General features: G+C 42.2%; 1 protein-coding gene across 1 annotated transcript in view; it reads right to left on the bottom strand.

Annotated features, from left to right (window-relative positions):
- KDM5B (lysine demethylase 5B) overlaps positions 1-24,162 on the bottom strand; it is a 55,755-nt gene that overhangs the window by 5,789 nt on the left and 25,804 nt on the right. Inside the window, exons 7-23 of the mRNA XM_056361930.1 lie at positions 23,024-23,127; positions 21,426-21,584; positions 20,739-20,858; positions 20,119-20,277; positions 19,483-19,664; positions 16,523-16,685; positions 15,409-15,528; positions 13,488-13,682; positions 12,905-13,086; positions 12,153-12,277; positions 11,680-11,830; positions 9,916-10,030; positions 7,554-7,909; positions 6,272-6,410; positions 3,683-3,862; positions 2,690-2,848; positions 562-1,047 (exon numbers count right to left, since the gene is read on the bottom strand). Of these exons, the coding sequence (XP_056217905.1) occupies positions 562-1,047; positions 2,690-2,848; positions 3,683-3,862; positions 6,272-6,410; positions 7,554-7,909; positions 9,916-10,030; positions 11,680-11,830; positions 12,153-12,277; positions 12,905-13,086; positions 13,488-13,682; positions 15,409-15,528; positions 16,523-16,685; positions 19,483-19,664; positions 20,119-20,277; positions 20,739-20,858; positions 21,426-21,584; positions 23,024-23,127 (3,095 nt within the window). The remainder of the gene's footprint in view (positions 1-561; positions 1,048-2,689; positions 2,849-3,682; positions 3,863-6,271; positions 6,411-7,553; positions 7,910-9,915; positions 10,031-11,679; positions 11,831-12,152; positions 12,278-12,904; positions 13,087-13,487; positions 13,683-15,408; positions 15,529-16,522; positions 16,686-19,482; positions 19,665-20,118; positions 20,278-20,738; positions 20,859-21,425; positions 21,585-23,023; positions 23,128-24,162) is intronic.

Raw genomic sequence — 24,162 nt, 5'->3', positions numbered from 1 at the left:
TGAAACTGTTGCTGTAGCTTAACTCAGTAATGTTAGCAAAATATTCAGCTTGGGAGTTGTAGTGTAAGTGATAAGAGGAGGAGCAGTAATGGATGAAAATACCCTGTTGAAAACCACCTCATCTGAGAGCTAAGCTGGTAACAGACTGGACAGTTCGTGCCTCTGTTACTAATTCTGAAGATTTAACACTATATTGAAATACTTGTAAAAACAGAATATAAAGACTAATTGAATACTAAGCACTCCAGAAACAATACTTCAGCAGCTGTCATTAATAGCATCACTTGAGAGTGCAGGAGCTGGGAGGAGAAGGGGAAATAGGCCCTTCAGGAGTCATTGTTCCCAGGACTCCAGCAGCAGGAGAACATGAAGCTGTTGCTGGAGGACACTCATACCCTGGCTGTCACGGCAGAACCCAAACTCCTCATATCAGTAAAGTGACACACAAACAGCCTGCCTTGCCAGTGTTTGTATATGGGCGCCACGAGCTCAGAGAGGTGTTAGAGACTGTTCTCGCTGACCGCACACCACCCGCTGCAAGGAAATGCAGCTCAGCCTCACCTTGTTTGTCTCTGGCAACTGGCCTGCTGTGGCTTGCCATCTGTTGTACAATAATCCTGAGCCAACTTTGTCTTGTATGAGTTTTAGATTCCCTGAATATAACATTTGTTGCGCTCTGTGCTGCCAGTTCACAGTTCTCTCGATCATATACCGTAAGGCATCCCCCTCGGGAAGCCTCACACGGATACGCTGCAAGGAGGCCAGCAATGGCAAGATCTTTTCTAAAGGTGGCTTTTCTGATCGATGACAGTGTGGACAGAGCCACACACGAGGTCCCTGCAAAACGTTGGGCACAGAAACGCAGCCGGTATGGAAGAACCCTCTGCAGAGTTCACACTGTATCATGGGAGCAGCCGGCTCCTCCTGGCACAGACAGACTTTCAGTTCTGCATCCTCTTCACTAGACAGCACCTTCAATTCGTTTGCTGCTCGCAGAGAACGCAACGCTTCCATCTCCTTCAATCGGGCTTCCCCAAGCGTAGCCATCTAAAAGCGAGTTCAAAGAAAGGAGCGTAACTCAAAAGGAACATCACTCATTAGAAGCAGGGTGACCGCTGCACAATCACACTCTTTAAAATACACCAGGGAGTATTTCAGATCTTTGAGGAGCTCCTCACCCCCGTATGCCTTTCAAGGCTTTGAATGTTTGAAGCAAAGCTGTTATGAGAACGTGCAGCAACATGACTTCAGTCTCCTTCCATTTTCTCATCAGGCTGAAATACAAAGCTCATTCCTTTGCAAAAAGTAACCTCCTCCCTCCCTCCTTCCTCTCTGTTCCAAATCCTTTGTGTTTTGTACTACAAAAACATTACCTTCATATTAAAGCAGCTTAAATTCTGAAACAAGTACAGATTTGGCTTGCAGGTACTTCTCTGTGAACAACGTCTCTCAAGTATGTAGCCTGACACCGTATAACCTTAAAACACAGCTGGGCAGTTTTCAGAAGGTCAAATGCATCTCTTGATACCCACCTTGCACTCCCCAAGTGCATCGGGCTGTACCCTGACCTGTGTGCTCACTCTGGGGTTTGTAACCACCCTGTGAAATTCAGGTGTACCCCTGAATGTGGCATTTGCCCTTTCTGCACCTGCTCATGATCCTTTTTTTCAGGACTCTTTCGCATTAGCTGCTATTGAAGATAGCAATATAGTTCAGTTTCATGAAGGTCAATAGCTTTTATGGAACTGCTGCAGGTGCCGAGCCCTGCAGCTACAGCACTGGGCTGGGAAAGCATCCAAACCTTCACCGTAAGGAGATTCCTCTTCCCCTCACATGTCAGAAGCAAAACCTGCCACACTAAATGAATGCATTTTCCTGGGTGCAGTCCATGTGAGTGTCCTTCTCTTTCAATACCCCAACCCTTAATGAAATACTGTCTAATCAGAGAAGAAGGGTGTGTGGTTCAAGGGACCCGGTCTCTTCTCCATACATCACTCACAGGGACACAGTCTGGAAGTCTGGCTTTTCAGACAAGGGAGGCCAAAACCAAGCACTGAACCTACAGGATTCAAGCAGTTTCTGGAGGTTAAAACTTAAATGTCCCACACTTCAAACCCCACCTGGTCTGGTGCTCCTTGTTAATCATGGGACATTGTTTAATCTGACCATGGTGAAGGCTCTGAAATAGGTCTTTTGGGATGAAGCACTACACCACCACCAAAGTCTGCATCATCCAGAACTAGTGTTTTATTGACTCCATAATGCATGAGGTTTTCTTTAATTATTTATGGTGTTTGTTTTAATTATAAATGGCATTGGGTTATTGTGTTCTTTGAAAGGATTAGACTTGGGAAACCCCTATCCTATCTTTAATAAGGTTTTGGTATGGTGGTGGAAAACAGATCTCAATTTTTTATTTGCCTATGCTTTGTTAGCCTGCAGGCATTGCCTGGTAAACTGTAAGGCTACTTCATGCACAAAGGCAACGAATTTTTTCCACTAAAAGCAATTTTGGGAAGTCTAAAGCAAGCACAGAAAAGCATGGTGGAAGAAGTCCTTCTGCACAACAGCCCAGCAAGCAGAAAAGAGTGGGAGGTAACATTTCTACATGAGAGGCAAACATAAACAAAGATTTAAAGAACTGAGAAGAAACTCCAGGTCAAAAAAAAAAAAAGCTTAAAGCACATACCGCAGATGCAGTATCTTTGCTCTCAGAGAGCGCTCTTTCTAAGTCACTCAGAGTCTCTAGCTTAGCACTTTTCTTCTTTCCACTTGGCACGGGCTCCTTCAGCTTCTTCTGCTTTCTCTTCAGATTCAGTATTCCAATATCACACCGGGGACATAACACCTGATGGAGAGAAAAGCCTCCATCAAATGTTGCCTGCAACATTTTGGATGCATTCATCCTGCCCTAGGGACAGCCATGACTGATTAGAACAGGGATTCCTGCTGTTTCTTCCACCAAAGGTCTGGGGGACTAGGATGAGGTTATCTGGAAGATGGGGAGAGGTTAAAGATTCAATTTTATAAAACAGCAGATCACAAAGACCTCCACGTTTCACTCAGGGTGCTGGCGTACAGACAGCCAATACACTGAACAGCCTCCGTGTGACTCAAGCTGGAAGCCCTGGCAAACAGCAGAGGATCCAGGGGCTGCCCTGCACTCCTGTCTGTCCTAACGGAGAGAGGAGGGCTGGGGGTGTAAGGGGGGCTCAGCGTAGCCTGGAGAGTGCGGATTGCTCAGGAAGCTGCTCACTCAGAGCAGCACAGCCCAGAGGGCCAGCCAAGGCAGCTACAGGCTCACCCTTACACAGCTACACCCACAGTGGCCTGGGACCTACGCTCCGTGGCTGCAGCCTGACGCACTGAAGGAGATTCAGTGCCAAATGTCAATACTCCCAAATTCATACTGAAAATGTAAAATTGTGGCACAGCATGCTCTCGTTAGCCGCTGATTAAAAAGAACAGAGAAGTATAGCTAAATCTTAAGCATTTTACAAGTAAAATGATCATTAAAAGTATACGTCAACCTAAGAAAAATTATGTTAAAACTAGTAAGGTAATCCTAAAGCAGTCCTGCAAATATACTTTATATTTACTGCTACATCACGAGTTAATACTGTAACTCTGATGTGCTTTTGCGGTGGTATGGATGGTTTTCTCCAGAGCCGAGAAGTCTTACCTCCAAAAGTGAGTAAGGGGAGTTCTCGCACAGAAACGTGTTAGCTGCACACTCCTTCCACGCTTGAACTTCTGACACCAAGGACTCCAGCCTCGGCAGGTAGTCCAGATGCACCGGAATAGACCGGCCTCTCACGACAAGCTCTGCTAGCGTGTCCAGTACAGGCACACGTCCTCCGACCTGTTTGATTAGAAATTAAGAAATATCTGATGTGTATAAAACATACCACTTCCTTGAATCCCAGCAAGTCATTTCGATTAACTAAAGGTAGAGCTTGTAAAAGCAAACAGACACTTTGGTCACTTCCACAGCTGTCATCCCAAGACTCGTGCTTCTCATTCTGTGCTTAAGGACAGAGAAAACTAATAGAACATGGGGGGGGGGGGAGGGGGGGCAACACATGAGAGCCAACAGTGTAAGCAGACCTCCAATCTAACAATCTGCATTTGCAATGTAAAATCAAAATAATTTTGAAATAGGCCCAGAAGGCAAGTCTAACCCCGCCCCTGCCACACGCCAAGAGCAAGGAACCATCTCAAGGACGCACGGTGGGTTTGAAGGCGAGATGTTGGCTCGCCCGGCTGCGTGTGCCTAAGGCGGCCCAGCCACCAGGAGCCCGGCAGCCACGCAGCACCCAGAGGGAATTTCTGCAACAGGCAGTGACATGGGACTCCGGAACTATTCATCCCCAACAATCCCAGCATCTCCAGCAGCGAACCTCAAAGCACTGATACCAAGACCTGCCTACAAGTCACAACAGCTGTGGGCATTTACTAAAATCCTCGCAGAACCAAAGCAAAAATTCTTGGCACATACAGACACATTTTTCCATATTCAGGAGGCAGCATTTCAGAATCCAAACCAAGAAATTAGCAAATGCCAAGAACAATTCGCTTAAGTCCTCTCAAGATAGCCCTCAAACAAACGCTAGTATTACATGGACTTTATTTCTTCAAAATTTTGAAGCCCAGGAAAACTACTGTTTTTAATAAAAGCCTCTTGAACTCAAAAGGAGTTTATTAAAATAATTTAGGTCAGATAGGTCCGCAAATCCTAGTAAGGCAGATGGGAATTTACTTTCTGGAAAAAACATGAGGACAACCTAAAATACAAGAAAAATATTTGGCAACTTATATCCAAATGTGAATCAGGGCTATCCCTGTTGCACCCCCTCCCAAACTGTGCATCCCACCGATCCCTGGCTCGGGTGCACACGAGGCTGAGCCACAAACACTTCCAAGGGTCAGGCCCAGGCTACGTTTACTCACTTGGGCTTGAACTAGTGCAGTGTCCAGTTGCACGAGCAATTGTGCTGACATGGGGGGAAGTGGGACGAGAGAAGAGGGGAGAGTTAAGATGCCATTGAACTGTGAAAGAAGCAAAGAACCTAAAAAAAGGGTAAAGGAAACTGGATCCAGAGATAACACTGTCTGAAAGTTAAAAAGAGAAAGAAAAAAATTGATTGGGAAGTGCCAGGAGCCAAGGTGAAAACCCGTACAGGTCTTTATCAGGCTCCTGTTTTCATTCTCTGCCGTCAACTTTTTGCGGAGTTGAAGACTTATTTCAGACTTGTGACCATGGAAATGGAAATCACAGAAAGCTGGAAGGAACCTTAAAAGTAGAAGAGGATGGAGGGAAGAGAGAAGGAAGAAATCAAGTAACTTCCACCTCAAAATTCAGACAGAACTACTGCAAAATTACAAGTATTTTAACCTATGAAATCAAAGGCTGACCCATACAGCAGCAGAACAAGAAACAGCCTTGAGACTGGCCATGCTCAATGGCTAACAATACCTCTCAATCACAGGATGTCTGAAACATCACTAACGATACAGATGTGGAAACAGCAAATTAATTCTATGGGGCCTCAGAAGAGGCAATTCCGCCACCAGAAAGTATTAATGTCCTTGTGTCATCCAACCTTGGCGTGACACTACCTGCAGTACAGTACATGAGATACGCTCCAGAAAGGTGCATTCAAAACTGGAGAAAATACAAGGACAGGAGACTTGTCTGATGAGGAATATTCCTGGATCAGGAAATCTGTGGGTTTGTTGCTTTTCTTTAGCAGATGCTAGAGGAAGGTTATTTGTTTAGTCAAGCAAATGAAGGCTGTGAAAAAATACTATTGCTGACTTTGACATATTTCAGGGGGGTTGTTTATTCAGGAGTCAGCAAGCAGAACTGTGTGTCACCTGCTGCATACTATCTGTTACAGGAGTGGAGCAAGATGCAGAATGGCACACAAAAACACGATTACCAGGTAACTGTTACTAAGCGACTGAGCAAAGCTTACCTTAAGGTAAAGTTCCCTAACATAATGTCTTTTTAACTTCAGATTTTTGTTAATAGTTCCTTTATAGATTTATTGCAGTCAGTTAATTGCAAAGGTGCAAGAATACAAATCAGGACCAGAAACCAAAAAGAACAGCATTCACGACAGCATAACTGCACCATGACTCAGGCAATAGATGTTACAGATCAAGCGCTCTTAATCCAGCGTGACACTGAAGCACCAAGGGCACACAACAGAGCGCAGCGTGGCTCTGTTAACACGCCAGGGGCTCCCTCAGAGCACACTTTACGTACCTGCAAAGCTTCCACCTCCTGCAGCCAGTCTTTGGCCTTCTGTACCGCATCCTTCAGTGCAACACCATTTGGGAGATAGGCTGGGATCTCCTCTATTTCTTTCACTGCTGCTACAAGACTGCTCAGTGACTGGCGTGGTCTGTGTAAACAAAACATCTCAGAATGTAAAGCACTGCAATACAGTGAGGGTTCTTCCACTCACAGGGCTTATTAAAACCTAAGGGTTATACCAAAAAATGACATTATGTCCAGTACTAGAGACACATACTGTACAACCAGGGCATCCGTAATGCAGGTATGCTTTTAAAAAATGTGTATTTGCTTGCCATAGACTGTAACTAGAAATATTCAAACATTCGGGCTTAAGGGAGATTTAACATTTATTAAACTTCTGAGTAATAGAATCTTGGATCCTCAAATGCACGCTGAGCCCTTAAGCAGCACCAGCTCAGAGATGTTATATTAGAAGGTTAAAAAAATACCTGAGGATGGCCGTTCTGTATTTCACCATTTGATTCTGACATTTTAGAAAGGTACAAACACAACTGAATCTCCATTTTGCAGGTTAAACCCAAGCTTATTCCAGTTTTATGCTCTATGTAGTTACCAGTTTAAAACTGTATAGTTACTAATGGGTAAGGAACACTCAAATGCTTTCACAATTATGAGGCTGGGGGGGAGGAATTTTAAAAAAAACCTATTAATTCTGTGGGAAGAAGCCTTGCATACAAGTTTGTGCCACCTTTCTAAACTTGAAGCAGAGTGCGCTCTCCCCCATTTTACTTTGTAAATCAGAAGGTCAAAGCAATGAGCAAGAAGATTTTTCTCAGAACAGATGTATTTGGCTTACTTCCTTCTCTCCTGCACCAACTAACCTGGAAGAAATCTCCTCCATGTTAGAAACAGTCTATGCAGTAAAATTTTACCGGTTGGTGGTATACATCTACGCTCTATCGGGACATGCATCCTCCAGTCTGACACTGGGGGAGGGAAGGAGATTGAAAGGAATGGAGAGGTGTTTTAAAACCCTCCCTCGCAGCAAAAGGAGAACTCGCACAGTGACAGTGGAGAACCACAAGCGCTGCAAGCCAACACCAATGTTTAAAATTGCTCTGTCACTCATGCCCCTTCTCTATCCCTTTCCCTTCTGGACAGCACAAGTTTTGCTTTCACGTTATGAACTGGATGATCAAAAGAGAGCCCCTTCAGATGTAAAGCCAACTATTTCCATCTCGAACAGCTTACAGAACTACAAAACGTAACACTAAGATTTAGCTTCTACCTGGCCTTTATCAGATTTCTGGCTTTGTCATCCCAGTGTTCAGATACAGTAAGGAGCTCCTGCAGCTTCGCCATTGCTTTCTCAACTGCTGGGTAGGGAGCAAGTCCAACACCTGAGTCTATAAGACGCCTCATATCATCTAGAGTGAGAGAGTTTTGGTCCGAGGAAGCCAGCTGCACGTCCTCGAGCCAGCGTGCCTGTTCCAGACGTATCCGCAACTCAGCTAGTTGGGGTAGATCAACGTCAAAGTCAAAGCTGACATCCAACAGCTCCTGAAGTTCTGCAGCACTAGGCATTTCTTCAGAAAGGAGTTTTTGGCTTTGCTGTTGAAAAGCTTCCACACGGTCAAGAAGATCCTGAAATATGCAAATACAACAATAAATCAAAAGAAAACCCACTGACAAATCTCTTCAAACATTTAAGTGCAAGCTTAAACATTTAAGTGCAAGCCTCCTGGCAAACACCACACACGCACACCATGCGCATGGCAAATTATCATGACACTGAAATCATGACACTGTGTCTTCAACACACAGTGTATCAGCATCTCCTCATACATAATGTGTCCACAAGCTTGAGGATCATCAGACAAGGGAATTCCACTCCAAACTCCTTTGAACTAAAAGACAGGTGTCAAAAAGAGGTCTCAAAAATAGCAAGGATCCCAAGGGAAATTTTAAGTGTTTCATCAGTGCTGTTTTCTGGCTTTGTTCTGGCGTGGTTAAGGCGGCTGAAGAACATCAAGCTTAAGGTTAAGGCAGCTTTGAAGAACGCTGGGAAGGGCATGGAGCTTCTGGGGTTTGTTTCCGCTGTGTTATTAAGGTTTTTGAGCTAGACCACATAGTCCCAGTAAGCCACAGGCATTTTACCCTTCCATGCAGTGCAACTCCTCTCTTTCTCTCTCCGTATGTTCAACAGCTAATTACCCTCAAAATGTACCTCAGTGGCTGTCTGCATTTCACCCAGGATAATGGAAAGCCAGAGTAACCTCACTGCAAAGGCTGGACTGATCCTGTATGTAGTCATCCTGCCCAACGCTCCTAGTACTGCCTGAAATGCTATTCCAGCAGCACATTCTCCCTTCACAGCTGACATCTTGGTATTTTGCCAACGAGGTTGTTTGCCAGGGTAGGCAATCTCACCCATAACGGAAGTAAAGCCTTTTTAGAGATACATTAAATTGTGAACTGATCGCCAGTAACCGTTGGTCATTTATATTAACAGCCTAATTTGCATGACTATATATAATTTAGGATTGTTGAGAAGGATATAAAAGAATGACCATATGTGTTTGATATTTCCCTGTTCAAGAATGCCAGATGGAGAACTATTTGCATGTCTGGCATTTCTCAACTTCTGCTTTTTAAATAGTAAGATAACTTCAGAGTTACAATGCTATAAACAAATCACTGTAAATAGGATTACATAAACTCTGATTCAAATATTCCAGCTCTGATAAAGCTTCAAAATCAAGAGTCATAAAGCTGAGCTGAACTGGCCTATTCTGATTCAAAGTCGCACAATACTGTCTGGTCACTTAGGAAATAGTTCAGGAGCTGGTCCCTGCATCTCCTGGTTCTGAGAGTCCCAAATATGCAAAGCCTTTAAGACAGGAACTGCAGCTGCCCAGAATCTGGGGGGTGGGTTTGTTTCCTTCTTGTTGTTTGTTTTTTAATCACCTCTCGGTATGATACGCAACATTTTGGCAAATTCTGAAACCAAATCTTGAATTACTTTCAACTTGTCTGAGGGTCGACCATCTGGTGAGCAAATAATCAGCATTAGCTGATGGTCGTGGGAGACAAAGCGATCTGCCTCCCCATCAGCAGCAGGCTGCTAGAACAAGCATTTCGGTAGCCTAGGCTGGTAGCTTTGGCTAGGGTTATCAGCGTTGCTTCCTGGAGCGGGTTGATAGCATGAGGAAGTCTCTAATTACAAGGCTATGAGAAAGCTGATTCTGGATGAACAAAGAAGGAAAGCGATGTGAATGGGAGAACTGTCCCTCAGAGCATTATGGAGTTTTGAACATTCTCAGATAAACACAGCTTCATTCTTAAGAGCAGACTAGTTAACTGACCCCAAATTTTTAATCTGTAGTTACCCAGGTCATCCTGCTGCTTCTTTCACATTACTTTGTACAACATGAGCATTTTGATTCCCCCGTGTGGTATAAAAATCTGCTAACCATGAACCCTGGCAGGTCAGACAGCTCCATTCTTAAGCAACTTGCGCCCAAGTTACCCAGGCCTGCCAGTTTGAACGTATTTATTCTTGGAGTAAACACTAAGATAGCGATGTGTTTGCACTGCACTGATCCTGTGACAAATGCTCACGTTCCTTCCCCTAGAGCTTTCCCAGTTACCTTCAGTAAGGGTGTCTGACTGAGGACGCAGGGCAGAGCATACAGCTGCCTCACGAACAACCGGAGCTCATTCACAGTCAGTTGATTTTGACACTTTCCTCCTCCAGAGCGGTACCTGCAATTACACACAATTCAGCTTTGTCTGATGCCACTAAGGAAATAAAATAAAATCCAAACCTCTCAAACATCTGCTTACAATTTTTTGTAACTCAAGCTTTACTCACAAATAATAGAATATTCAAAAGCATCCAAGCAGCCTGGGGCTTTACATACATGGGAAAACTTCAGTTAGCTACAGCAGAATAAGCTATTGTTGAAAATACTCTTTCATATTAAATAGTATTCTGGAACATCTACTCAGCCTTGGAAGAGCACTGGTTATTATGGAATAAAATTAGGCTTTTTTCCAGAACACAAAGCAATTGTGGATAAACTATTCAGTAATGTTGCAACAGCTATTGTAGTAAGCTCTCCCCATGCCCATAGCAAAAGGGAACAAATCCCAATTTTGAATGGGTTTTATATTTACAGGTCGTGTAGGCACTTCTGAAAAATCCTCTTTACGCTGAAATCATCATTCTCATTTTTATCTAAAAGCTTTGCATCAAATGAGTGGCTTATAAGTGTTAACAAATCGGCTAATATTAAAAACATCTCTAAACTCAAGCCAATATTAACTAGGTCTGAGAATCTTGGATAGAAAAGGAAAAAAGTCTCATACAACGCTGGCTCCAATTTCATCCACAATATGTCATTTAAACAAAAGAGGAAAACAACATGCCAGCAGGATATGCCAGCATGACTGGAATGCGAACACTACAAAATAAATTTTAATTTACCATTCTGTGTTAAAAATAGGTGTTTTTAAAGAATATGTAAGATCACATTAGGAGTTCCAAAATCCATAGCAAGCTGAACAAAATATTACTTCAAAGTCTCAGGTAAAACACAGGCTGCTTTACGTTCTACAAAGCTTTACTATTTTTTGTGGAAGTTCTGCAGTATCTTCCAGGAAGAGGCACAAGTTTTAAAAATAAATTAGTATTTATGTACATATACATATAGACACACACCCCTTAATTGCAACATTGCCTGTCACAAGATGTTTTTGATAACCAGAAATTACACAAGCCTAAAAAAAAAAAACAAACCAGCATTTGCAGGAGAAAAGCTCATGTCCATTCAGGGTTATTGATGGCAAAGATCTCCAAGCACAAGGTCTCTAAACTCTTGCAGACTGTAAGCAGCAGAAAAGGTATCCCGAGGCTTGGAGGAGGAAGGGGATGGATAGGGAAAATATCCCTTTGTACCTGTCCTGCTGTCATACTGTTCCCTTCCAGTATTCCCATCATCATCGGCTCAGGAGGTTAAGACACTTTTCCACAAGGCATGAAGTGTAATGAATATAATGCCATATGCACCACTGACAGATTTTCAGTCCCCATGCCACAAAGACAAGTGGACTGTATCTTGTTGGGTGTTACTTTGTCTGCAAATACCACTCCAATTTTTCCATTTGGGTAACATTAGAATGGATTTACTGCCCCACTGTCAAACAGAGAGGAAGAGGAGACTGAAAGCTCAGGATGCTTAACTTGTTACATGTAGTAAAGGTGAATCTCCCTGTAAAAGATGGCTCTCTTGAGAAGACAAAAAGATTACTTTCATTTTTTAAGTCTTACAGAACATCAGCATCTATCACTGGCCACTGGCATCCATCTTCAGTGACGCCATCGTGTTGCAAACACGTACAGGAACATTTACCTGGTTTGCCTTTTGCCATTAAGCAGCTGCTGTGCAACTGAGGCACATTTGTCTGCATCCTGTGTAACCAGTCTGAGGTGTCGCAGTAGATCATTGTCTGGAAACTTTTTCATTTCTGATTCTTCTATCAAAGCCTTAAAACTGATGAGACCTTTTGGGAAAGATACTAAATTAACAAAAGTCTCCCTTTGTGATGGATTTTAAATGGTACAGCTGAATAACACAACATATTACATATATTTCTATTTCAACTTCAGTTATATTTTGTGTCAAAGTGATCTACAATCTTCTCACGCAGGGACAGCTTAGCATAATTTCTGGGACTATAACAGCTAAAATACAATTCCATGTTTTAAAGTAAAATATATGATTTCTTTTGAGCGTCACATAAGACAAAAGTTGTTAAGGTTCAGAAACTAAAAAATGAAAAATTAGCCATTTAAAATTACATTGCAGACAAAAAAGATACTTACTTTTTTTATTGTTAATTTTTGCTTCCAGAGCTTCGTTAACATTGGAAGCCCATTCGTTGTATGACTCTGCACGCATCTTCAGCGCGTTCATCATTGGATAGAGTTCCTCCAGGGTATAGCGGTACCTGCAAGCAGCACAGAATTCAAGCTCTTCAGCAAAAACCAGGGGGAGCAGGGGGGTGGAAGGGAGAGGCATCAAGATGTACTGACCCATAAAACACAAACCATCTACTACGCACCCAGGGTTATGTAATTGAGACCTACAAGCACACCACGTTCCTCCTAAGACAACTGCAATGTTGCAATTGCTTCAAAAAGCAATTTCAGCATTACAATGGAAACAACTGTGAAATTCTTAGGACAAGCTACATTCATGTATAACAAAGACGAAACAAACAACAGGAAAGGAAAGATGACAACAGGAAGGAAAGCTAACAAAAGCTAAAAATACTACTCAGCAAAGACTGGATGTAAGGGATGATGACCTTGCTGCTACAAATAAAAAAGCAAACTAACTTATGCAGCAACATCTGCTATTACAGAGCAAGAAGAGCTGAATGCTGGAAAGGAAGTCTTTGTACATGAGCGGGAAAAAAAGGCACTTTGTTTTGGGGGCACTATATTTGCAAAGGACTGAGAAAAACAGCATACCAGGACTAGCACCATTACAAAGCAGGCACTAGACTACTGCAATATCTACACATACCATAAATATCTCCAGAACACAGTATTGTTTGCCATCTAAAGCTTACCCCAATTTATATTTGTAGGTGGGACAGGAACAGAGATCCTCAACATGGTACAAGCATACCAATAATCCAGGTTTACAGGGACAATAAACAGCAGACATGAAACAGGTGGTTTTACACTTTAAGCACTGCCGCTCATCATCAGGGAACAGCTCAAAAGCCACTCTCTCCGAGTCAGTCACTCCCTGCAAAGAGTCGGTTACATCACTTCAAAGTCTAATGAAGAGGTGATTATTTCAAGCTAAAACATCAGAAGCTAAATTCATTAAAGGAATAACGAAGTTTAGAAATAAGATATTAAAACCAGATAGACAGAAATCTTGGTTAATGAAAAATCAGCTATTCTGACTAACTTACTGGAAGAAGAATCATTACTTTAAAAGAGACATTCTGAACAATATTAAAAGGCATATGATAACACAGGATGCACAACGAATGATTCTTTACCCAAGTGGTCTCTCTAAAATCAACAATGCTACTCAGGAAGGTACTACACAGAGCTCTATTGACAACACAGCACAAGTGCCAGCGTGTTTTCACACCACTCTTTCCATCATTCATTACAATATTATTTCCTACAACTCACCAGTTTATCAACCTTCTCACGCAACCTCTTCTCATCTTCAATCATAATAGCCATGTCTTTCTGAACCGTAGATGCTACCACAACATCAAGAACATCTGCTTTGGAAGCCATTTTACAGATCATCTCGTCATGAGAAAACACACAGTAACGGTTTAGCAGACGGTAATGTTCCACACACTGGCGACCCAAAGGTAACTGCACGGAAAACCGTGAAATAAATGAAGAGTTATTTTGAAAATTACATTAAGACACTTAACTTTTTTTTCTACTGAGCAAAAACTATCCAAATGAAAGGCCCAAGACAAAACCTTCTAGCAACAATATTCATAGTTCAGAATGTAAAACCGGAGAAATCAAGACTCTTGAGTTCTTGTCAAGCAGGCCGGTGTACACAGCTCTGTTACAGCAGCACTGTGGATGCAGGCTGTTTCGCTGGGTTCATGGGGGGAACACACGGTCCAAAGAGACCACAGGTCAGGGGAACGAGGTCACTAAACCACGGCAATCTCAAGAATACCCAAGCTCAGAACACACAGAAGCTGGGGAAGCGTCAAAGGGAAGAGTACAGACACTTGCCCCTTCTTACCGGGAGGGATGCCCTGAAGGCAGTTGCAGGGCACGCTGGACCTTCTCAAATGATATGGCTGGTTTATGTAGGACATGAACTACGCTGCAGCAGGAGAGACTGCTGACTCCATGAACCATTAGAGTCCCTAACTAGCCCCAGGCAGCGTGAACAATTAATTCTGAGCTGGGCAGGTTACTCCTAGCTTTACTTTAAGGCTGTCACTGGCCAAGTGGATAGCGATGCTCAGGTTACAACGAGGTTACGTGTGAGTCCAGTATGAAATTCATGGAAGGACAAGAGGAAAAGCAAAACCAAACCAACTGATATCTGAACACAGTCGCAATGCAAAAAGCTTCCCTCCAGTTTTAGTCATCTACTTCTAAGTGATGTTTTCTAAATCTAGCAACATTTTTAGATGGGCTACTTTTACAAATAGCTAAGACTGTTCTTGGAGGGGGGGGGGGGGAACAGAAGAGGAGTAATCTGAAATATCAGTAGCTTCAAAGGATCTTTCTAAGATCAGGCAACACTGTGTTGGACAAATTTGCTGGGAAGGAGAAATGATTACTTGTAAATTTGGAGCAACTACCCTCCATTTGTTTTTACTTAAGAAAAAAGACAAAAACCTTCATAAATTATTATAACCTAACAAGTGTCATGTGTGCCTGCCTCTGTTGTTTCAATGGGCTGAGTGAAGGTTACTGGAAATAAAGTACTGGTCTGTAAACCTCTTGTTTGAACACAAAAATGTTCTGTTCCCTTCTCATTAAGTATTCTTCCCTAAAAACCTACAGGACCTCTGCTATCCAAGAGGATGTACTCACATCAGTTGCAATTATTATTTTCTCCCCAAGAAGACTATCAAAGTCTTTAATTGTTTTTTTTTTAATGGGTGTTTAAATGTGTCATCCAGTTTAATCACAGAAGGGAAAGTAGAAAAGAAGTCCAAGTTGGCTTTGTTTTTCAGCTCTAGAAAGCACCTCCCAGAAAAATCCCAGTGCAATGAACAGAAAAATCCCATTCCAGCTCTTGATGATTTAAATGGAATTTGGGGACACAAAAAGAGTAGATTCTAGGAGCAGTGGTGCTTCTCATATTCTAGGCATGCACAGGACCGTACTTACCTCCTGCTGTAAAAGATACATCACTCAGCCCCAGTGTACAATTTCAAACTAAACCTTACGGACCAGAGAAAGCCCACAGTTCACTACAGGAAAGAAAGACCTTCAGCTTCCAGCAACAGGCTCCTTCTGATCTGTGGACTAGATTTGTGTGTCAGCAGTAAGAGCTGTACATTAGCTAGGCACAACTTTGGAACTGCAGACTTAATGAAAAACAGGTTTTGGAACGTACCCAATCAACTGTGCAAAAGTTCACAGCTTCAGCAAAATTGAAACCCTGATTGAAGCCGCTGTGGTAAGCTCTCGGAAAGGTGATCACGAACTCTCCAGCGCACTGATTGGTTCGATACACCTAGGAGAAAAGGCAGACAAGCATTAGGCCAAGCCTAAACAGAACTGAAGTCTGTGAAGCGAATACGGATTTCCAGTTCCTATTAACTTCTATGTCAACTTCAGATAGTTTTAAAACACAAGCCCAAAAATTACAACTGGCATTTGGTAACTTGTCATACAAAACCCTAGAAAGCAAAAGGGTTTCATTCAGCCATACCCGCGCTCCAAGCCATTTTAGGTCAGCTGTCTGTGCCTTTTGCATTTTGCTAGCCCTACAGGTAGCACACAGGCAAGGCTCTCTTCAATTAGCAGCTGAAGGAGAAGTGAAATTTGGAACCTAATCAAAAGTTTATACTGTTGTAAATCTAATACTTTTGGTGCTATACAATCAACACAAAAGCAGGCAGGTCTTCCTGCATCTTTCCGTTTTAGAGTCTCTCAAACCGTAGCAGGGACCTCAAATTTTGCTGCTTTTTCCAGATTTTCCTTCAAGTCCCAAGGTCAGCTAGTCAAAAGCTAATTAAGTTGTAAAGGGACATAATTCCCATGAATAATCTAGTATGGAGTATGATGGAGACTGATGAAAAATGTTTTTAAATACCTAAGAATTTAACCAGGAAAAATAAGAGGATGTGGATGACAAAGGAAGACCGGGTTTTGGCCCCTTGCCAAAACTCTGCCAAAAAAATTTGTGTCTGATTAAACAGACATATGAAGAGCTCCTGCCATTGTTTCACAGGTCGAGACTAAACTTTCCAGCTGAGATACAGAAACAGAAATACACTAAGGTGGATCTCCAGAGAAGAGTTTGCCAAGCAATTCCAAAAGCAATGACTCCACTGCCCATCTGTTCATATTGGCATGTTACACTAGACGAGGAAGATACCACACACACGGAAACTACCACACCATCTCTGTAATGAAAGTGGCTTAAATTATCAGCTTTGAAGTAGAATTCAGCGCAAATGAGAGGGTTGGGTTTGGGGGAGTAGCACAGGAGTCCAACAACATACAGGCACTCCGTGGGCCATCAAAGTATTCGGGTTCATTATGGTGACAAGTTGGTGCAAGAGATCTGGCTGAGATTCAAATAGCTCTGGAGCAAGCTTCTTCATTACATCCTCCAGCTGTTCAGCTGCATACCCTGGGGCTCCATACCACGTTTTAGGCTCCCCCCTGCAAGATTATTAAAAAAAGTTAAATATAAGCAATCTTGTAAGTTACATTTTCAGTCTTCTGCTTTAAAATACACCATTTCAAAAGAAGGGTTTATCACCAGGAAGGAATGCAAAAATTATGTACCTTCCTGAATCTTCACATTTTACACAGGTCCCTCCTCCAGAACTAAGTTTTTAACTGCCTACATTTCTGAGCACATACTTAAAAGACTGAAGAAGTTCTCAGTGAAGTTCTGCTGATTCCAGCACAACTTCAAAACAAGCTGTTTGTCTTTTACCATGAACACAAATGCCCTCTTGGATCTACCAACCACAGACAGTTCTCTGTCTTGCGCGTAACGGCCGTAAGAGCAGCATACAGTAAGTAGAAACTAAAGTTCTAAATATGCAAAAGGTATCAAGAAAAAAATAATCCACATCCAGAGTAGGAACAAAGAACTTTTAGCAACAGCTCAACCCAATGCAAGCCAGTTGAGAAAACTAAGATTACACAGACAAGTTCCAGTAGATACTATTTCAGGTTTCCAATGAAGCTGGCTCACTGCACCAAAGATGAAAATGTCTTCCAATCCCTTATGAAGAATGATGTTAGAAAGGGTATTAGGAAAGAAGATAACAGACAAGTCACCTTATCACAAGACTCCTGAAGAGATGGCAGAGTAAAGCTGACCCAACAGTGTTCTTTTTTTCCATAAACCATGAAGCAATTGGGAAGATTCCGGAAGAGAAGAGTGAAGTGTCAATCCAAAAGCTTATCAGCCCTCATACCTAGAAGCTTATTCCTGTATCAGAACAGCACCTCTGTCATGGCGAAGGGGACAGCTAGCAGGGACTGTGGAAGAGCAGTTACACTGGTATCACAAGGAATAGCAGAGTTGTCACTATGCAGTGTTGGACAGCTATGCAGCCTTGGACCTCGTCATCACTTTGGAACAATTCTGGAGATGCAGAATCTATCCTGTTTCCTGACCCAGTACTGGGTTAGTCAAGAATTCTGCTCCTTGATACGTGTCAGGGCCAAGGAATGGATGACAGCAGTTATGAACTATGCTAAACTTGGACCAGGATACTGGTACCAGGGCTCTCTGCGGACTTCAGGAAAACAGGTAACAGAAAGATAACAATCCTAATGGATGAGTCAAGTTGTCAGCCTTATGAAGGCAGCAAGCTGCAGAATGGATAAATTCTTGCACTGCTACCTGACAGCTCCACATTCCTACCTTTACAAATCCTAGCATCAATGATGGTAATTCTTCCTCTGATCAAGACTGACATAATTGTTACTTGTTTAGTTACTTGCCAGCGTCTTTAGAAGCAAAGGTTTGGTTTTTTCTCCTTTCACCACTTCAAGAACTAACAGGATTTAGAGTCATGCAGGAGAACTATTGCCTTCAACCCTATGAAAGGTCTGCTGCTGTTAGCCTGGTTCACTTGGAATTATCCACTTAAAACACCGTACCAGGATACAAGCTCCTTCAAGGCACACGGGACACTGAAGCCCAACATGCCATCCCTAGTATTTCACAAGAATGAGTCCTGCCTTCTGAAGTCTTTTCAGAGTTTCATTGTCTCTTCAGCAGCAGGTCATTAAGATTGACTCTGGCCAAGAACAGTATTAACCTCACCTACACACTGCTCTCAAATAGGTAAACCCCCCCAGACTTGAGCCTTTAAGTTGAAGGGAAATACAGAGTATCTGCAAATAAAAAGGATGTCAAGACTTGCATGCTGGCAGAGAAATAAATTACAAGCAGGTAGGGCAACTCTCACCCGTGTCTGTGAACGTATGTGCATGGGTGTGCACAGACACACGTATGCACTTCTGCATCCTTCCAGCCTTGACTGCAAACACCAATGCAATCTGGGCTAATTATGGAGGAAATAATGTCATTCTAACAACAGTGAGGGAAGCTCTCCTAGGAGAAAGGAAGTTTCTACTGCAAACAGAAAGACTCCTCTCCTTCCCACAGTTTTTAGCCTGACTGAAGGCCCAGACCAAAAAAAGCAACAAATGACAAGGAAGATCACTTCTACAATGTAATCCTGTTTACTTAGCCTCACTCAAACATTTGTTCTATGACAAGTACTAACAAAGCAAGTGAATTAAGTCACTGACTACTTGGACTGGGCTACAGTGGCAGCTACTTCAAGCAGCAGCAATTGAATAACCAAAAAGACAACCTACTGAAAGCCGAGACACAATTTCACCATTTTGCTGGAATACTTATACAAACAGGAACGGTGAAGGAGCTTGACAGGTTTCAGGAAGAGCGACAAGAATAATTCAACTCTAGAAAAGCTGTTGTGAGGTGAGAAGTTTAAGAAGTTCAATCTATTTAGAATATCGAAGAGATGGTAAAGATCTGTCCTGATTACAGCTGACAAGTGTTCACTTGATGAGAGGATTTATGATAGAATGGGTCTATCTAAGAGACAAAAAAAAAAAAATATGTGCAGGATCCTAAGATTGTTAGTTGAAGCTAGATGATTTTTAAAATAACTTGCATGGTTTTTAGTTTTGCATTGAGCTTAATAAAACATTTGATGGAGTATCTGCTGCACCTCTCATGGATTTTTTTAAAACTGGGAATGGATGTCTCTTTCCAAAATATGACCTCTTGTCCAAAAGCAAATCAATGCAGGAACCACACTGTCAGATTTAACCCTGCTGCTACAGGACTGCAAGGGTTATCCTGGCCCAAACTCTATGAATCTGGTTTTAGTCCTCTAATTAAAAAGGGGAAGGGGGAATGAGAGGGAGACTGCTTCTCAGGCTGTTTATTCCTCAAACTCACCAATGCAGATAGTTAATCGAATAGCTCCAGTGGTCTTCAATATGCCAACAAAATGAAGAAAAGCACATTCCTACATATAGCCAGGGTAATTTCATTCCACATATGTCTGCAGTGATGTGAGCAAGAACAGATTGCTCCATCACAGGCATGTTGTTTAAATTCCAGCCGCTATCAAGGTATTCCTGAAAAATGAACACAACAGCCACAGGTTTATACAACATGAAGCAAAAAAAACAAAGAGAGAAAAACTATCAAAAGAGAAGCAGAAAAATAAGTGTCTTTCCCAACTGAAAAATTTATGAAATGGGTCAATGAATCAAAGAACAAAACCTCCATTGTCTTTGCTCCTTTCACGCACCTGATTCTGACCTGCTTTGTTAAAATGTATTATTATTTTTTTTTTTAAGTTCAGAAGTTAATAAATAACTTCTAGGATAAACCTGTGACTTTTCATATCTCATCACGGCAAATTTTATTTATTCAAAACTCTGATGTAATTCTTCTCTTCAAATACTGTGCCAGCTACACAAAACAAACACTTTGTGACCCAGTTCCATTATTGTCCTTTGAACCAAAGAAACTTATTTGATGAAAAACTGCAACACAAGAATACACGGTGAACTAATAAAGACCTACCTCCTCTTCTGGTCTAACTTTAAACTTCCCACCCCTAACTGGGAAACCACTGCCAAATTCCTTTGAAGCAATATCAGCTCCATATTCTACTGTCACATCCTCTTCAATGGTACTAACGAGTCTCCAGAATTCCTTTTCAACCAGCTCGGTGGGGACCATCTAGGCATAAGAAGGAAAACAAGGAGTATATACTGGGGAATCACTATATAAAAAGCATGTACATGAAAACTCTCTCAGAGAGGAACCTCCATTAGCTTGAAGCATTTCCCCATTTCAAAACCATTTCAACAAAAGAAAAGAAAATGTAGCAGAAATGTGGTTCCACCCAGGACATGCTGCTGCTCTGCTCTCTCAGGAATGGGTGATGGAGAGTATTCCCTTCCTTACAAGAACTTCCTCAGAAGTGAAAAAAAACCCAAACCAGAACAAGAAGTCAGTGGAACAAGAAACCATGACACCAGCAAGAACAAGGATTCACCGATGTAAATGAGAACCCCTGATTTGCGATTTTGTCCCATTGAAAACTGCAATTCCCCTCTCCCCCTCAAAAGTTATGTATTTTAACTAAGCACAAAAACCTTAGATTACATCACGTCATCAGAGTAAATACAGGAACATACATGTACGGGCATGTTAAAATAGTCCGACTTGAATGCATCTGCCATTTCTCCAAATGTACGAAGTGTATAGTCTCTTGCTGCTTGTTCAAAACCAAATGCTTCTTGAGGCTTATTACACTCCTGCAATTAAAAATATAATTATTTCTGTGATACAAGACAATCTGAGCTCAGATTTTACACAAATGGGCTACTATTACAGCATCTGATGGGCAAGAAGGCAGGACACCTGACCAAAACAAGATTACTTCCCCAAGTTGCACAGTCAGAAGAAGAAAGTACTGCTTAATTCACTATTCAGTATACACTTACAAATCTGCATAAACATTAGTGAAGTAACATGCTCAATTTCTCCTTCCTCTAGAGCTAAGCAAAAAAAAAAAAAAGAAGATACACAGACCCCCACAATGAAGCACCCAGTGAGACTCCCAATTTTCAATACAGAGGAAAGGTGCCGATTAAAGCCCAACATATTCTTTAAAGGCATAGCCATTTTTGGCTCCAAAGTATCAAGTAATAGCCTTCCAATCTGAGGCATGCCCAGTCTTCATTTTAGCTTTACCCTCTATCACCTTGCTTGCACTACCTTAATAACAAACTGTATTTCCAACCCCTAGGATAAAGTGTAAAAAACACCCACAAAACAAAAAAAGTAACCTTCAGCCTAACTTTTAGGCTTTGTTGGATTACCTGAGCCAAACACTGGGGACACCTCCAGTCTCCTTTGGGAACATCATGAAGGGGTGGAATTAAACAAAAAGTATGGTAACTGTCATCACAGCCATCACACAGCAGGAGACGGTCCTCATCGTTACCGCTGCCACATAACAGGCATACATACAAGTCCACCTGCAACAAAAAATTGCCGGAGAGGGAATGTGAGCACTTACGGTAACTCATGGTAGAAGAGCAGTTTGGTAACTTGGTCATCTGTGGCATTTGCCAAAGATTATTTTTACCTCATCTCTGAAGTGGAAATGAGACAAGCAAACACAAAACATTTACATAAAAAGTTTAAATAACCCCCTTCTGTAATTTAAGGGAGGACCGCATGAATTGCAAGCTCTTCCATGTATTTTTCCCCCCCCCCCCTGGAAAAAGACAGAAGACTTGATTTAACCCAGCAGCGCTGTGGATTCCGCAGGGGCAACCCAGCCCAGCCCATGGCTCACAAAGCCTTTTTCTGGTTGCTCTCACATGCAGCATGTATGCACAGATGTTCCACCTCCCCGCCCCGAGCCCAACTGTCTGGAGCCTCAGAAGAAAGAAGGGGGTTCCTCTTGACGCGAGTGTTCCTCTTTTCCCCCAGAGACACTGGCCAAGACCTTCATTTTGATCTGGAAGGACAGCAGCCTCCCAGCGGAGCCTTGTGCCTTGGGCAGGGGGCAGGTGTTACAGGTGTGGGCTCTGCCGAGCCCCAAGAAAAGGCACAGGCACCCCAAACATGAGCAGGGCTGTCTGCTGCCTGTCCTGCGCCTTCGCTAGTGACGGGCTGGAAGGCTCTTCTCAAATGCAGAACAGAACCACAAGGGCAAGCGGACCCTGTCGTCTTATGTTGTTAAAAAACGCGGCAGCATCTCCTGCTTCTCCCCACAAGCATGTTTTTGTTTGGGGGGTGGGGTGGTCAAGGCTTCTTGTATTCGCACATTTCATTCTCAGGTATCTAGCCATAGACGTGGATTAAACAAAGAACACTTCTGGTTTTAGGAAGGACCCAAGAGGTGGCAGGGACAGAAAGAATCTCCGTATTATCTTCTCAAGAGTGGGACAAACTACCATTGCTTTCAGTTTGGCATTTTTTTGGAGGGGGAGTGGTGGTGTCTGGAGAGTTTGAGTAGGAACAGGGTTTTTTTAAGAAACATTTGAACAACAAAGCTTCCAAGATAGTGCTGAAATTGTGGGTGTCGGGTCTGCCCGAGAGCCAGGTGCCAAAGCTCACTTGAGGTTAAAGGGAATGGGGAGAGATCAGCTCACAGAACCACCACTTTATTTGGACTCTTCTTTCAAAATTTTGAGACTCTACCTTGGAGACAGAAAACAACTTACTTCAGTTATAGATAATGAAACTTAACTATCCTGTCATTTTCAGCTTTGTAACAGCATGAAGCATTCTGAGTATGTCTATCCCAGCCGGCACAGATACTGCTTTGTTTCAAGCACAGGGTTACATGAAGAATACAAGAGTCCTTACTATGACATAAATGACATGAGATTTCAGTGCACACCTAAAGGAAACCCAGAAACACCTGCAATCAGTACAAAGCAGCAGGAAGGCAGAAAATACTCACAGCATTAGTGGGTTTTTTAGATCGGACTTTGGATTTGTCTTTCTCTGGCTCCCCAGCATGTTCCCTCTTCTCAGGAGGTTTCACTGCGCTATGCATTTCTTTTTCTGGTGCAACAGAAAAAAAATCCATGAGGGTATTACAAAATGTTTTAATGCTTAGCATTACTTGCTATTGTTTATTGATTTGTTATTTCTTGTTAGGCAGCATAACGCGGAGTTATTTGTTGAATTATTTGTTGTCTCATACACACACTTTGATTTGAACACCTCCAATGCCTACAAGAAGCCAGTATTATCAGAAAACCCAAGCACACAATCACGAGCTAGCAATGACTATTACAGCTCACATTTTTTGAGTGGGTGTTTTAAATCCCATTTAAATTAATTTAAATTATGAGTATCTTCATAAGCTAAGTTTTTGTTTCCACGTGATGTTAAAAAAATGTGGTTGAATTACTCCATCCATTTTACAGCAGCATGTCACATGGAGACATGAAACAACACTCCAGCTTCCTACGACAATCTTCACACTTTAGTTTCTTCTAGTGATAGCTTTCATGAAAACGTATCATCAAAAGACGAGCATGCAGCAGAACAGGCCAGACAAAGCAGTTCCTCTACAGTCTTACACTCCTACTATCTAACGTCCCTAATCAAGTCTTCATTCCTGACGTTATAAAGACCCAGAAAACCCATACAACAGAATGTGGAGAACCCCAGGGTGCTGGTGCTGAAGACAAGGGAGCAATGAAGTTCTTAGCTGAAGTTACAAGTGAGCTAGAGGCCTTTGCACCTGGACATGAGACAGTCCCAAGCATTTCTCGGAGTCCAAGAGCTAAAAAAGATACTAAAGAGAAGAATGTCTACATCTATCAGAAATTTAAGCATTAAAAAACTGTCCAGAGCTTTTTCCTTCTACTCTTCAGGAGGAGAAAGTAAGAGGTTAATGCCTAGAGATACTCCTAACAAGAAAAAAAAAACTATAAAATTTTAAAAAAAGACCACAATCTACATGAATACTTGGAAAGACAAAATATTTTGAATGAACAAAAGAAACTAACTAATTATTGATTAGTTGTAAATGGTTGCTATATTTGCTTTGCCAAATTATTTGTCAACAAGCTTATTCTTCTGTTTGGT

The sequence above is a fragment of the Falco biarmicus genome, chromosome 16, assembly GCF_023638135.1.
Source record: "Falco biarmicus isolate bFalBia1 chromosome 16, bFalBia1.pri, whole genome shotgun sequence".
Taxonomy (NCBI): Eukaryota; Metazoa; Chordata; class Aves; order Falconiformes; family Falconidae; genus Falco; species Falco biarmicus.
Note: the sequence above shows the minus strand (reverse complement) of the source record. Positions and strands in the feature narration are given on the sequence as shown.